The sequence below is a fragment of the Drosophila erecta genome, unplaced genomic scaffold, assembly GCF_003286155.1.
Source record: "Drosophila erecta strain 14021-0224.00,06,07 unplaced genomic scaffold, DereRS2 tig00000092-arrow-pilon, whole genome shotgun sequence".
Taxonomy (NCBI): domain Eukaryota; kingdom Metazoa; phylum Arthropoda; class Insecta; order Diptera; family Drosophilidae; genus Drosophila; species Drosophila erecta.
Genome location: NW_020825207.1, coordinates 12850302 through 12865652, shown reverse-complemented (window position 1 = coordinate 12865652; position 15351 = coordinate 12850302). Strand labels below are relative to the sequence as shown.

The following is a 15351-nucleotide window of genomic DNA, read 5'->3' as shown; positions in this document are numbered from 1 at the left end:
CGCAATACACACACAAAGCTTTTGTTGATACATTAGTTGTTAATATGTTAGTGTTGTTAGGGCAACGGGCAATTTGATTGATGTGGGATTTGCGGCAGTTGCGTTCTCAAACAGACTCGTCCGTCGAGGAGGGCTTTCTAATGGGCCAATCTGCTTATGGATACGCCCTGCACTTGGCTGAGGTGGTAACGCTATTGGCCATACGTAAATGGTTCGTAATTATTTTAGATATGTGATATTATCACTTAAAAACGTACAACTATGTTTAGGCATAGGATAGTGGTATGCTGGTATTTGTAGGGGATTGATTACGAATGACGCCTAATAGAGAGGAGTACGAGACCAGTTAACCTTTCCCAGATTCCGTCCGCCAAACGGGGTGCATTTGAGCCATCATAAGCCCGATTGTTCCACTGACGGCAGCCGGAGCAGAAGTTATGACTACAATTTGCGCTAAACCAAAGCAAAGCAAACAATTTGTGGTCGCCTCTAATGCACTCACATACGAGTACAACCCATGCCCAGCTCGGCCCGAACTTCTTCGACATCCAGACCCCTGCTCCTGGCCAATAATTACGCAGAGAAGCAGAGCATGGGACGTAAATTATGTGTGCAAGTTGTGCGTAAAGTTCGGGCAATGCTTAAACTTTAGCGCCGTGCTCAAGGACGGGCTCGGAGGACCACGGACCAGGGACCCGGGACCAGGGAGCAGGAACTGGCGGATGCCCGCTGACAAAGTGGCTGCACTTCCACTTCCCTCTCGATGTCATAAAGTTTATCAGAGGAAGCCGCTCCTCGGCAGCCAGTTGTATGGGGACCCCATGTGCACAGTGCTCCATTGTGCCGGCTTCTTTCTATATTTTATGGCATATTATTGGCATAAACATGGCGACGTGCAGTTGGTGGACGCTGCTCGGATTCGGGTTCGCTTTCAGGTTCAGACCTCCGTCGACTGGGCTGCAAGGTGCAAGCTGGCAATCTTGTGATTTATTCGATGTGTCAGACAAAGCGTTCAATTAGCGACTTAAATTGCGGCGCAAGAAGGCCTAGACAACAAAAGCGCTGCGAGATTTCCAACTCGAAACGAACCTCTGACCCAGTTCTTCGGTTGACAGTCGAATTGTATAAAATATGGCCCAGGGCCCCTTAAGATGCTCACATAAATATATTTCATGTGCGAGTGCGTAGGGTCTGCCGAAAAACATTTAGTACAATTTGCGCCACATTGGTCCCAATAACAATGCCTCATCTTCGATCCAGAGCCGCAGCGGTTCGCTCCATTATTGATGATACCGAGTGCCTCTAAATTATCAATTGGCCATAAATTTGCTCATTACGTTCGCTTCTCCTGTTCGAGGTATTTTCATTCAAGCTTCCATCCACAATCCACAACTCGACTTGAGTGAAGTCGACTCCTTGGCCGCGCGTCTAACTTTTTGAACGTTTAACCTGGAACGACTGGACGTCTCATCATCATTTGCCATTGTTGGCTTGGATTGGTTTGGCTTGGCCTGGCTTGAGTTTGGCTCTTGGACTCCAGCCGAGTTGGCTGGGCTTTTAAATAACTTTTTTATAAGCGCTCTCGCACGGCGAGTTATTGGCATTTGGTCTCAGATGCGAGATGCGCGATGCGCGATGCGCTTATGGCCGCCCGGCAAATTGTTGTTTACAGCTGTCGGGTGTTGGTATTTCATGGCCCTGCTCCTCGCTGCACCGCTATAATTGCACTTTATGCTCTGGGAGCGCGCCGCGAAAGTGGGCCGTCCATGATGCTTGGCAGCTGAGTTAGGAGCCGATTAGAGTTGGTTGTAGACTTACAGCCCGCTTTGGCAAATAACTCCCGCCTAATTTGGCTCTGCTTGGCATCCGACTAAATCATCTAATGCCCGTGATTATGACGTCAAGGGATGATACCCAAGGAATTTATTAATCTTTCTTCTGCCTCAGTACTAATAACGGGGCGCAAATGCTGCTGACTTTACTCAGATGCACCTAAAATCCTTTTGCAAGAGTACAAACAAAACAAGATAGAATGGCATGGTCGAGTTGCCCGACTATCAGATACCCGTTACTCAGCTAGTGGAAGTGCGAACGAGAAATTTACACATTTTCTGCAGTATCGGTAGAAATTGGGAAACAAATAATAAGATGAAAAAAAACTGAAATATGTTTTAAAAGTGTGTGCCTGCCTGTTACATACTTTTAAGCGAACATATACATGCATGCATGCATACATACATACGTACATACATACATACGTACATACATACATACATACATACATACATACATACATACATACATACATACATACATACATACATACATACATACATACATACATACATACATACATACATACATACATACATACATACATACATACATACATACATACATACATACATACATACATACATACATACATACATACATACATACATACATACATACATACATACATACATACATACATACATACATACATACATACATACATACATACATACATACATACATACATACATACACACACACACACACATCCCTACATACATACAACCCTACATACATACATACCTACATACATACATCCATCGGTACATACATACATCCATCTGTACATACATAGATCCATCGGTACATACATAGATCCATCGGTACATACATACATCCATCTGTACATACATACACCGATACATCCATCTGTACATACATACACCGGTACATCCATCTGTACATACATACACCGGTTCATACACTACACATACACTACATTCACTGCTCGACCGACAAGAGGATGACTTGGACTACTTTCGACTCGAAATTAGCAGACATGCCTTACCGCCCGCGCTAGAACTAGTTGGGAATTATAGGGCTACAAGACGAAATTTTTCCTGAACAAATATCAAAAGCGGCAATAACTTCGTGTTCCGACAGTAAGTTAAACATTCTTCAGGCTTTAATTAAGACAATTTTTACTACTTTGTGCAAGTAACACATACACTACATACATACATACATACATACATACATACATACATACATAAATACATACATACATACATACATACATTTATGTTTAACATTTATTATTTCAAGTCGACTCGAAGTTGTACGACCCCGAGTTGTTCCCTGGGTACCAAAAAATAAATATATTACAGATAATTAATAATAAAAATATGTATATGTGAACGGTAGCTAATTCGAGCGGCGATTTTAACTAAAGAATATGAAGCAACTTCTTAAAAATAAATAATAGTCACGGCATCAATTTTTAAATAATATTTAGCTCATATTACAACGAAATTGACCAAAACATTAATCAAATTCGTTTCTTAGATCAAAACTGATTTCGGACCGAAAATCGTCTTCTAGCACAACTTATTTATTTACTGTTTTCACTCACACAAGCAAGTGAATTCTATTTTTAGATTTTTATGCTCAAATGTCACAGCCACAAACACGAATTTAAGCAACCCAAGCAGTCATTGCAACAAGAAAAGTATTACATTTAAGTAAATTTGGAAGCAAAACTATAGTCAAAATGCAGGAAGCAGATACAGATGTAAGTGTGCAAATATTTGTACTTCCAAGCTGATGGATCAAAACATTACGCAGCCAAAGCGAACTAAGAGCTACGTGGAGGAAGTATTTCGCCAAGTGCAGGCGAAACCCGGCGTGGAGGACATATTGATCATGAATCACTCGGGTGTGCCGGTTAAAACCTCGATGGATCGCCAGGATGGCTTGCAGTACGCCTGCCTATATGACAATTTGCGGGAGAAGTGCCAGGCATTCCTCTCCAAAATGGAGCCAGCTCAAAATTTGACTCTATTGAGAGTTCGCACCAAGTACCACGAGGTACTCATTACGCCAGATGCCAAGATCACCGTTTTGGTGGTGCAGAATGCCAAGGATACTTTTCTTAACATAAAGGGTTAGCATTGTGCTGACTTCATGATTAGCGCAAAAGCACTAAATAAAGTATTCAGTTAGCCGTTTGCTGTTACCAAGTGCAAGCCTTTGAAGAGCAAAATTTACTGCGGACAAAATGTTTCCTATGAAGTTAGCCAAATACTTAGCCAGTCCAGTCCAAGTCCTAAGATAATCCTAAACTATATATTCAATTCATTTGAATGAATAGGAGGCTTCTCCACTTCAAGCCATGTCTTACCGACAAGTGCTCTTCAGTCTGCAAAACATCCGCATCCGAAACGCTCCACGTTTTCGCCACAAAGATTAACATATCACGTCGCCAATGCATTTCACAAGCTCCTACGCGATCTGCGGCACCACCCCCTGCCACCCCCTTCCACCACCTCCCTTGAGTGGCAGCTGCAAATCAGCGCGAAACCTTTTCCCCTTTTCTGCAACAGGGGGCGCTTGTAATATTTAACACCGCCTGCATTTTAATGCGCCTCCGACTGCCGTTCGTTCAGCTGACAATGGTGTGCGCCTAATGGCCAACTAATATGCGCAGAATCACTTGGCAGCCGAGTCGCGAACTCGATCCGCAGTTCCAGCTTGGGATTGGGGCTAGGTTGGGATTGGGGAGCGGGTGCCCAGTGCCCAGTGCCCAGATCGTGCAGCTTTTGTGGAACCTGGCCTGTGTTGCAACACCTTCCTTCGGAGGAGCCTCAAAACCGATCACGTCACGAGTTTTCCCCGCTGTTGGGTGGTGGGAGTAGGGAAAGCGGTGAGCGGAGAGCGGCGGAGGTGTCAATAACTTTCAAATGCCTGCCCGGGATATGCATTATATTATTATAATGCCGCAGTCTGCAGTTCGCTCCATTCGTCTCCGGCAAATTTATGCATTTTTGAAGTTTTAATAATGTAGCTCGTTAGCCACGGTTTGTTAAACTTTGTTTTCATTTTCACTTGGCTTCACTTCATGGGGGAGGGACTCTGAGTTCAGCCAGCTGCGCCCGCTCCACATCCATGCAGCCATGTAGCCACACCGTAAACACAATCACACAATCGCACAATATCCCCCATCACGTGTGCCTGTCTTCACTCCGCTCAGACTGCAGTTTGTTTTCAATATGCGAGTCGTGAATTTGCCCCGGGTCCTTTTCAGGTTTCAGCTGTATCCAGCGCCTTGGCCGTTTTTACTGTCAGCTATTTGTTGCCGTTGGTCATATTGCAGCCATGGCGCCTTGCCACAAACCCCCGCTGGCCCCGCTGGCCCCGCAAGCCCCACAAGCCAGTCAGTCCGACACCCGTTTGATAAACGAACAAAAGTGAAAACACATTTTGCATTCGGCAGCTCCTGCTTTGCATAACTCTCAAGGATGTTCGAGGGCTTGCATTCGAATTAGCATCGCACAGTGGAATGCTGTGCATTGGAGATGGGGTCCAAATATCACATACGAGTGTGCACAGGGAGAATTGTGTTTATTACTATAAATGAAAATCTTTTTAAATACATTTGACTTTCGATTGCCGCTAAGTAAATTGACATATCAATACGAACCGCTTTGTGCCCAACAAAATACTAGTTACAAAACCTGATATTGATTAACTGCAATGTATTAGCCTGCATGGTGTTTAATAGCCGGAGTTGCCGCATCACATATTTGATTGAGTAACCCAATAAAAGGCATACAACGAGAGATCATGCAGAGGCAGTTAGCCAAATCACAGCCTCCAGCAACGGCTTCAGTATGGGAATATATCTGGTCATTAGACGAAATGGACAAGTCGTGAGTTGGTGTTAAGTGGCAGGCAGCAAAAATTAGTTTTCATTTGTTTGACTGAACTATGGATGGATTTCATTAGGTGAAAATACGCGAGAGATACGTTTGCCACGGTTAAGAATGGACTGCATGCAATCCTAGGAAGAGTTAGCCTGGAACTTAGTGTCGACAAGAAAATCTTTCAATTTCCAAAAATGTGTAAAATAAAATCGCCTCTTTTATGGATTCTGGGAGGATTTGCTTTCGTATCCATTTTGATAGGGCTGCTGCGACATGGTAGACAAATATACATACCGATTTGAAAAATGTGTTAATTTTCAGTAACTCCCAGTGTTTAGGGTCAGCACATACGATATTATGTTCCTTACTCCGGTTGTTATTTTCATTGGCTTTGGCTTTACAATAAAAATGATGTCGGATGTGGTACTAACTTAATATTTTTCAGTGGTACATTGAGCTAAGCTATTATTTCTAGGAGTATATACATTTTGCGTTGCTCTCTATTTTTGTCATACCAATATGCTGTGCATTCGTATTTGCGTTCAAGATAAGCACTCTACTCAAGGACTGGAATTCTTTTGAAATGTTTTTCAAAATCGGACACATTTTGCATCTGACGTTTTTAATAGGTAAGCAGATCAATTATGGTAGTCAAATATCTAATGTTATTAGTGTTTTCATGCGTTTGGCTTCTGTTTATCTTGACCTATTTAAATGAAATGAATGGATCCGGCTGGTGCTAATGGAAATATTAAGGGAACGCGCGAGTTGGAAAACTGCTTTTAAAGTTACAATCCCATTCATCGACAACGTGATTAGCTGAAAATTTGATGCCAAACTTCTAATGATGGTGAATGAAAATCACCGGAAAGTTTAGCGCTGGCAAGCCCCTCTAATAAGACACATTGTCTAGCCGAAGGATATGGCCAAAACGAAAGGTAAGTTCCCAAAATACAAATGGCTCTGCCTCCGTCGATGCTTGTTTTCCTTGTTATTGTTGCAGTAAGTTTGGCAACTTGCGCTCCTCCTTGGGCTAACCGAAGCACATTACAACTAATACACTCAGACGATGTACCCAAAAGTTTGCTTGCGTCGCACAAAGAGCATAATTACCAACAACATGGAAAAATCGGGAAAATTCAGTAATTCAGTGAAAAGGGGAGAGCGGCAACTTTTCCACAAAATTATTTGCGGTCGCAGAGATGGAAAGAGCAGCAGGACGAAAGTTTGACATAAAGGAAAGTTTGCGCAAACCGACTTAAAGAAAATTATAATTACACGCACAGTCAGCCAAATAGCCCAAGTTTTGGGTTCTGGCTCGGGCTCGTACCCGTTTCGTTTGGTTTCGTTTGGTTTCGGTTTTCGTAAAATTCTGTAATTGCTGTTAGTTTTCGAAGTTTTCAATTCGCAATTTGTTCGCCAGGACAACTGGCAGAACAAACAAGAACAGCAAATTATGGTAAAATATGCAAAGAAAATGAGGCACACGAGTCCTCTCGACCCATGAAAATTGGAGAATATAATTACACCACCCATCAAGGTAAGCTTCTAAAAAAGCCCGGAAAAAGTGAGCTGCCCAGATTGAATTACGTTCCTTTTGGCTTTTCTGTAGTTTTAGCGCTAGTTTGGACTTCCAGCCGAACTTTATAATTGGCCAGGTAAATGACGTATAGGAGGAGGTCGAGCAATTGTTCACATTTCAATACCCATCCGGGAATCCTATTCTTGAGTTTAGCAGAAATATTTAATGTGCAGTAAGCGTTTCCCTGCTCACAAGCCCAATTCCTAATAATATATTATTAGCTAAATGCATCATCAGCTTGGATAAGTTTCTAAGAAATCTTAAAAAAAAAATAAATATTTTTTGATTGCATTTGTGGCTTCAACATCGCCCAACCTCTCCCTAAAGTCATTCAATCCAGTCTGGTTTAACTTTTAATGCTCAACCCTCAACTGCAAGTCTGTCCCTACAAAATACCGCACATCGCCTCTTATTCCCATTTTAATTTGCACATGGACCCGGGGTGATTCCTGGTCCGACCCTTGGTCACTCTGTCCGTCCTTCGGGATGAAGGGAGTTTCATTTGTTTAATGCATGCACAATTTTCTAGACACTTTAACGGCGACTTTTGATTTCCATACCCAAATCGCTGGGATGCGGCGGCAGGCTTCGCACAAAAGCCATCTTTATAGAGCCGGCCTTATAGAACGTCAAAGGAAATAAATACACACGGTCCCGGCTGCAGACGAAAATAAAAACAGTCCAACAAAGGGATTTTCGCGCTTTCCTTTCTGATAACTAAACTATGGGGGAGGTTTTACTTTACGGTTAAGGCAGCATTTTTCCGACTACTAGGTTTCATTCAAGTGCGAGATGAAATGAATTTGGCTGAGAAAAAAAGTGGAAACATTTTGATTTACTTAAAAAAATGTTTAATTCTTGATCTTAATAAGTTGGGTTACTTCTACGAATCATCAATTCATTGAGTTTTTGGTTAAATTAAACAACATTTTCCTTCTAAACCAATAAAATAGGAATATGTGCAACTTTTTTCGTGGGAAACTTACCAGTCGATTAGAACTCGGTATTTTGGCCATCGGCATATTAATACTTAGTGTTTTTATTATTACATATGTGTCTACCCGTAAATATACGTTTAAATACATAAATTAAAAAGTTAAATTCTAATCCTTATCTTTTTGCACAGGTGAAACCTTTAACATATACCACAAAATCGGAATTGGGGAAGGCAGCTTTGCAATTTTAGCTGCAATATTTATTCTGCTTGGGGCAATCTTGGTATTTGAAAGATGCGTATCTTAAGCATTTTATTTTGATACTTTTTGATTTTAGAATAACCGCTTTCTTGTGTGGACTTGGGTGGCAATAATAGTTCCGGTATTTGTTTCAACTACCATCGTATTTATAATCAAGTTGTGCAGAGAATGGGAGTTTATCAAAGAGCTGGAGAAAGTATACACCATTACCTTTTTAATAATTTTTCCATGTGAGTCACTCGACCTAAAAAATAGAGTGTAAGCATTAAATCCCGCTTTGTTTTAGGTTTCGGTTTGTATCTGGTTTACATATCAGTGATATATGCATTGGAATTAAAAAGATCAAGAAGTGCAATGGAAGACCGTATCGGTATATACCTGGTGAGGTGCCTTTGACTGAAAAATTGCAATGTATGTCCTTTTTGAGGCCATTTTTAAAGCTATACAAATTTGTTTGTATGTAAATTAAAATATACATTTTGAATGACTTGTTTTTGGTTTACGGTTAAGACTGCACTTCGAGATTTAGCCCATTTAGCTGAGCGAAGAAATATAAACATTTTGATGTAATTAAAAAGAAAAATATAATGTTATTGTTTTTGATATATCCCCTTATGTTAATGAACAAAATTTTTTTTATTGTTCTTTGAGTTTTCTGTAACATTTCAATAATTCAATATTACGTATAATACGTTCAGTATAAGATTCTAAACTGATAAAAGAAGCAAAATGTGTAATATATTAAGTCCCAGTCGATTTGACGTCATTTTTGCGGGCATCGGCACAATATTAATATATATCCTTTTAATTTCATTGAGAGCTTCCAGTAAGTATACTTTACAATACATAACGATTTAATCTAAGTTGTATCATTTTGCACAGAAGAGACCATTACCACATACAATAAAGCGGAGATTGGGATATATTGCTTTGCAATTTTGTTTGGAATATTGCTTCTGCTTGGGGCAATCTATGTAAGTGAAGATGCGTGTATTAGTCATTTTATTTTGATCCTTTTTAATTTTTAGAGCACGTTATGTCTCTTGTGGACTTCGGTGGCTATAGGGATTCCGCTAAATATTGCATTAACTATCGTATATATTATGATAGTGATCGATAGCGAGAAGTTGCTCTATATTCTCCACTTTATAGTAGCGGGTGAGCCAGCCGTCTTAACAATAGAAAGCGTATTTTTAATCCCTATTTATTTTAGCAATGTTTTTGTTTACTATTATCACTGCAGTGATATATGCATTGAAATTGAAAAGATTAGAAAATGAAATGTAAACCGTATGATACTGAAATACTCCAATGTATTTTAATTTAATTTGTAAAATTTTCTGTGTCCTTTTCGAAACCATTTTAGAAGCTATACAAATTTGTCTGTTGATTGATGAAATGAACGGCTTTTCCAGTGGATATGAATTTCGCCTGACTTAAAGGGCGGAGCAGTCATCCCCCGTTTGTTTTCATTGAGTATGGAGCCTCACTCTGGAAGCGAAATCAATGACAGAAATATGAAATGAAAATATAATTGGTAATTTATTGTGTCTACAGATCGTTGTTGCAAAATGCAAGCAAGCCAAGTAAAATAATAAATGCACATATTCGGGTGTGCCTGCCTGGATATGCATATCCATACACCCAATGCAGTTCACTTTACAGCCTCAGGGAAGTGGTGAGGGTGGTGCGTCATGGGCCTGCAACTCCTCCAGCTGGACTCCTGCACTCCGGCGAAAACCACTGGAGTGCGCGCCAATAAAAATAATAAAAACTGGGCCGTAATAAAAAGCGCGGCGCACAAAGAGCAAAAAACACCCGAGCCGCCCAAATAAATCACACAACTTTGCAGACAAGGGAAACCCCAAGAGTCGGGTTTTGGGCTTGGTGCACTGTGAAAAATGACTTGGATCTGTCTTGTAACATGGAGATTATTAATTCTTAAGCTTGATTATCTTGTGTGGATATATCAAGAGGTCTAACACTTTATATTTTCTATAACGTTGGGTTGCGAAATGCGCTTGGAAACATCTAAGAAGTTTTGGCAAGTGTGTCTGTGCTGCACTGGCGCCTGCTTTGAAAAGAAGGGAATGCAATGAATTAAATTAACATTTAAGACTAATAAAAGAGTGAAGATGGGTGAAAAATAAACAAAACTACAAGTCCTTAAATGTTTCATCGAAAAAATCAGATCGATATTAATAACTAATCAGCTAGCGCTTAGTTATGTCATATCCATGATCAGACATCCACTGCTGGGTTGTCTTACCAATTGTGTGCCATAACTCGGCATAGCGCAGTTAACAGTTTTGCAGACACGATAACGAACTTAACAATGGCTGCAAGACCAGGCTCTGATTTCTATAAATCAACCGTCACTACGCAAACTTTCAAAGCAACGGAAAAACTTTCCATTTTACGGCGCTGGCGGCGGCAGCATTTGTTTGTAAACGCAGCAAATCTAACGATAAATCAAATTCCAGATCGCCTGGCAGATCAAAAGCCAGAACATCGCAAGCCTTGAACATCGAACCGAAGGAATCCCAGGAATCCAAGCAATATTGTCAAACCTCAAGACTAACGAACTGAGTGCTGTTCGTTCATTAACGCCATTAAACCAGTTTTGACATTTTAATTAAGAATGTGCAACATTGCGTATGCGCATTCTGATCTGCCAGCCAAGGTCAGGATCATAGATCATAGGCGAGCGCTTATCGCCGTCTACAAGCCGATGCAGAGCAGCAACAGAAACCCCCTATCGGCCATATCGGTCGCCAGCATCTGAATTTGGCCATGTCCTGCGGCGAGCAGTGCGACAAGGCCAAGAAATTTGCATTTACCAGACTGTCGCCCACTTAATTACGCAGCAACGCAACAGTTGCAGTTGCAGTTGCAGTCGCTGTTGCAGTCGCCGGCGTTGCAACAGCATGTTGCAGCCTAACAAGCCGGTCTAGCAGCAAGGCCAGAAGCCATCGAAGCCGCGGGGCACCCGACAAAAATACTTGTGAAGTGCCCGTAGAGAAAAGCCTAAATACATACAAAATGCTGCTAGCTATTAGATACAGATAGGTTTAAGTTTACAACAGAAAAATAAAAGTATTTACATTTTTGTGCACCCTAAAGTTTACTTTTAAAAGCTATTTTAAAGCCAAACCGACGACTTTGCTGGGTGCAATGGAATCGCCGACATTGTGCATCTAGAAATATTTCGCAACAAATTATTCAACACTTTGCATGCACACCAAATGGCTGAGAAGACGGAGGTGACTTGGCGATGAACATGGCAACATGAGGCGGCGCCGACTTGATGCCCACTCAGGAATCCGGATCGGATCGGATGGGATCGCCCAGCGCTCAGTTTACAGGCCCCCTTGCCCGTTCCCGGATAAGTCCCTTTGGCCATGTCAGCGACTTGTCTGCGCTGTTTCTCATTTCCTTCGGCTGCGGCTTGTTAAGTGCTGTTGGAATTTGCCATATTGCCACAGTTGCATCCACATGGATGACAGGCGATGCGATGCCAAGCAGTCGCTTGCTGGTGGGGGCAAACGTAAATCATGCCAATTTAAATGAGTGCAACCTGCGTTTTGACACTTGTCCTTGTCATGGACCCCAAATGTGGCCTCTGTTTGATTGCTACTCCGTGATCCGCAGACTGCATGACGTCGTCTACATAGCCGACAACTTCAGCAACATGCCCAAGCTGCACGTAAAAAAATTGTTTTCAGCGCGAGTGAAAACTTCAAGTTGTGTTTGCTTAACAGTTTTCTGGAAACGCTCTGTACTCAATTAGGTGCCCAACCTGTATTTCCAAGGAAATCCATTCCAAAATGCATTCAAGATAGTAGAGAGAAATTTTTTCAGCGTACCATAAGTCCCCATCATTGTCACCGGAAATGTTGCACTTGTCGTCGGACAGGCAGCTGCATTAATCAGCTTGCATTTATGGCCCGCTGATTGAGTAATGCCTGAAATCCCACTCCACCGACACCCACGATCCCTGCGATCGGAGTCCTAGTCATTAAAATATTATCGCTTTTTTATCTTTAGACTGAGAGTGGTTACCGAGATGCATGCTTTGGGTCTTAACTTGGCTAAATATCTTTTGCAACATTGTTGAGGTAATTTACATCTGCGTCAAGAGATTCAGTTTCAGACAAAGTAAGATGGTTTAGGAACAACTACTAACTAACTACTACACGTGCTTGTTAAATTGTATGTAAATATATAATTATCCTTGAAAGTCTGTACTCTCTGAAAAATCACTGCAACATCTGAATGGAATGCAAATCACGTGGCATTAACTAGGGGATGTGGACTCCAGAGAAGCAGTCCAGATATTCACTTGCATCTCGAGTGGATTTCGCAGTTCATCTGATTGGTGGGCTGCTGAATGCTAAGTTGACGCTTTGATCTTGTCTTGAGCGTAAATCTGGCGATGCGCTTTTGAGATTAAAAGCCACAAATGCTGGATTTGTGCGGCGTTGGATGGCCATGTTTGTCCCCGATGTCTCTGGGTTCCAGTGCACACTGCACTGGGCTAATTAAGTACGGATGCAGTTCCAGCAGAGACAACAACAGGGGCACCTGTTCATTAAGCGAGGGGGAAATTATAGTGCGCCGAGTGCAGTAAACAAATGTAATCGACATCCTGTGTAGCCCACAAAGGATGCCGCCGGCAATCGCTGAGTGGGAGGGGCAAGGGACGAAGGATGGGAAAGGGCGCCTTCATGGCTAACAAAAGGAAAGACATCGCCGCTCGGCTGAAATGAACTGGAACCCAAAGACAAACAGGAAAAGCGAACCGCGGAGTCCTCGGCCGCGGCACAGCACACAAAACAAATAATAAACACAAGCATTTTTGATTTACCATGAAATTTAAATGACCCGCCGCACAGATACACAAATACAGGAATACTGAGATACTAAAATACTGGGGATGCAGATGGAGGAGCTGCAGCTCAAGACTTCACTTTGCGTTTTATTGTCAAGGCGCGCAAATATTGTCAAAAGACTTTCGAGCACACTCGAACCGCTCCACTCTATTCTACACGCAACAAAAAAAGGTGCTGCAGATGCAACGTTTAACAATCAAAATAATAATCAAATTTGAAAACTTACAAATTTACGAAAGGAGCATAACTTTTTCTTATTAATTTGAAAATGAAAAATGTTCAAAGCACTTATTCAGTGCTTTTAGGCTATTCAGTTTCCCCTGCTTAGGACTCGATTTTTCTCTAAGCGCATTTGGCCAGACCTTACCATTTGCATCTCTCGTTGCAGCGACGGAAGCGCCAGTGTGGAGCAAAAGATGCCGACAAGACAGGAAAAGATGGGCTAAGGGTCTGGACTGGATTCCCCATTCCAAAACCCGTGTGCCCGTCCTGTTTTGTTTGCCCCGGCGCTTCGAGTGTCCCCTAGACGGCTCAGAGAGCACTTGTTTGGATTTATATTTCGGTTTGCTTAGGTCCGAGGAGCGGCCAAAGTGCCAGGCAATCAAAAACAAATTATGAGTGCTACAATTTGCCGGGGAATGCGGATCGTAATGGGATCGAAATGGGTCTTGGAGTGGGTATCTGGCTCCTTATCGCTGCCTTATCAATGTTTATGGGGCAACTAATGCACTTGGCCACTTGGCGTGCAGTTGCCTTTGGCGCTGGCAACTGAGCTGGCATTGAACTTTCGCCGTAACGAAGAGCAGGCCTAAAACAAAGGCCCAAACGGGCATGGCCACACTCCACTGACCCACTTAGCCAATAAGGAAGAGGCAGCTTAATCACGGCTGCAAATCCTATATCAATAATTGACTCGAAAGCAAGCAATTTATGATGACCTAAGACTAAACAAAGAGCGAAAAGGGTGCGGTAATCAAAGGAATTGGCCAGGCGAGAGGGCGAGGCGATTGGGCCAAGCGGATAAGGCCAACACAGTGCCATGGCCCAAAAGCGATGACGGGGTAGATGACGACTATGATGATGATGATGCTGATGCCGAGCCGATAATATAAACGATGAACGATAGAGCACGTCGACCCACACAAGCTAATGTGAAAGTTGGAGGCGATTCCGATGACTGGCAAAGGATGATGAAGTCGGAATTGTTGCTGTTGTGCTGCAGTGGATGACCTTTGGAGAACCCGTCGTCTTCCAGCTCCCAAGTGAAAACAGCTCAAGAGCAATAAATGGCAGACGGAGCAGCGGAAAAATTGGAAATTCCAAATGGAAAAGCAAAGCAAATAAATATCTAACGGGCAAACATTATTGGCGGGGCTAAAACAAAGTCCAACTGGGTCACCAAGTCAAGGACTAGTCAGTCGGTCAGTCTGTCAATGTGTCAGTCCTGAGGGAATTGACCAAGCCAATCCCCATTCGGCTCGTGGAAAATCAGCCACAATCATGAACAGTAGCAAATAAGTGCATGCATTTTTGAACCGCAAATCAACGTAATGATGACTCTGCCCCTCCATGCGCTTCTCAATTTCTCGACTTTCTGACAACGCAGCTGAAGACGTCTAACCAACTTGTACTTGCGTTCCATCATCATTTTGTAGTCGAGCTGGTTTCCTTTTCAGCTGACTCACTTATGTAATAGCTAAATTGGCATCAACGTATATATTAACAGAGGGGAAATGGGCGAGGATTCGGGATTTGGGTTTCGGGGCCAGGCTTTTGCTGCTAATATGATTACTCCTCAACCGGGAAAATTTCAAGAGGTTCGGCAGGCTTGGCAGAATTGCCTGGTCATTACTATTAGCACAAAGCTCGGGAGGCTGTTAGAGATCGAAAAGTGTCCCATATCTGTTGATACAAATTATGATATACACTATTTAACAAACGATTTAGTACCACGTCTTAGGCACTTGAAGCAAAATTAAAGT

General features: G+C 42.2%; 3 protein-coding genes and 1 long non-coding RNA gene across 4 annotated transcripts; all 4 read left to right on the top strand.

Moving 5' to 3' along the window:
• The first annotated feature begins 3458 nt into the window (after positions 1–3458).
• On the top strand, positions 3459–4017 carry LOC6547450 (dynein light chain roadblock-type 1). The gene is made up of 2 exons (XM_001974827.3): positions 3459–3568; positions 3622–4017. Exons 1-2 carry the CDS (start codon positions 3548–3550, stop codon positions 3943–3945), a joined length of 345 nt encoding a protein of 114 aa, XP_001974863.1. The 5' UTR covers positions 3459–3547; the 3' UTR covers positions 3946–4017.
• A 1876-nt stretch (positions 4018–5893) lies between these two features.
• LOC113564339 lies at positions 5894–6640 on the top strand. Its single transcript, XM_026981042.1, has 3 exons — positions 5894–5975; positions 6031–6122; positions 6175–6640. The coding sequence occupies exons 1-3, from the start codon at positions 5894–5896 to the stop codon at positions 6415–6417; spliced, it is 417 nt and encodes a 138-aa protein (XP_026836843.1). The 3' UTR covers positions 6418–6640.
• A 1562-nt stretch (positions 6641–8202) lies between these two features.
• Positions 8203–8873, top strand: LOC113564318. Its single transcript, XM_026980883.1, has 4 exons — positions 8203–8344; positions 8408–8499; positions 8554–8707; positions 8764–8873. Exons 1-4 carry the CDS (start codon positions 8239–8241, stop codon positions 8871–8873), a joined length of 462 nt encoding a protein of 153 aa, XP_026836684.1. The 5' UTR covers positions 8203–8238.
• A 271-nt stretch (positions 8874–9144) lies between these two features.
• Positions 9145–10118, top strand: LOC113564305. The gene is made up of 4 exons (XR_003407903.1): positions 9145–9303; positions 9360–9451; positions 9506–9635; positions 9691–10118. It is a non-coding gene; the product is annotated as an uncharacterized LOC113564305 (long non-coding RNA).
• The last annotated feature ends 5233 nt before the right edge of the window (positions 10119–15351 follow it).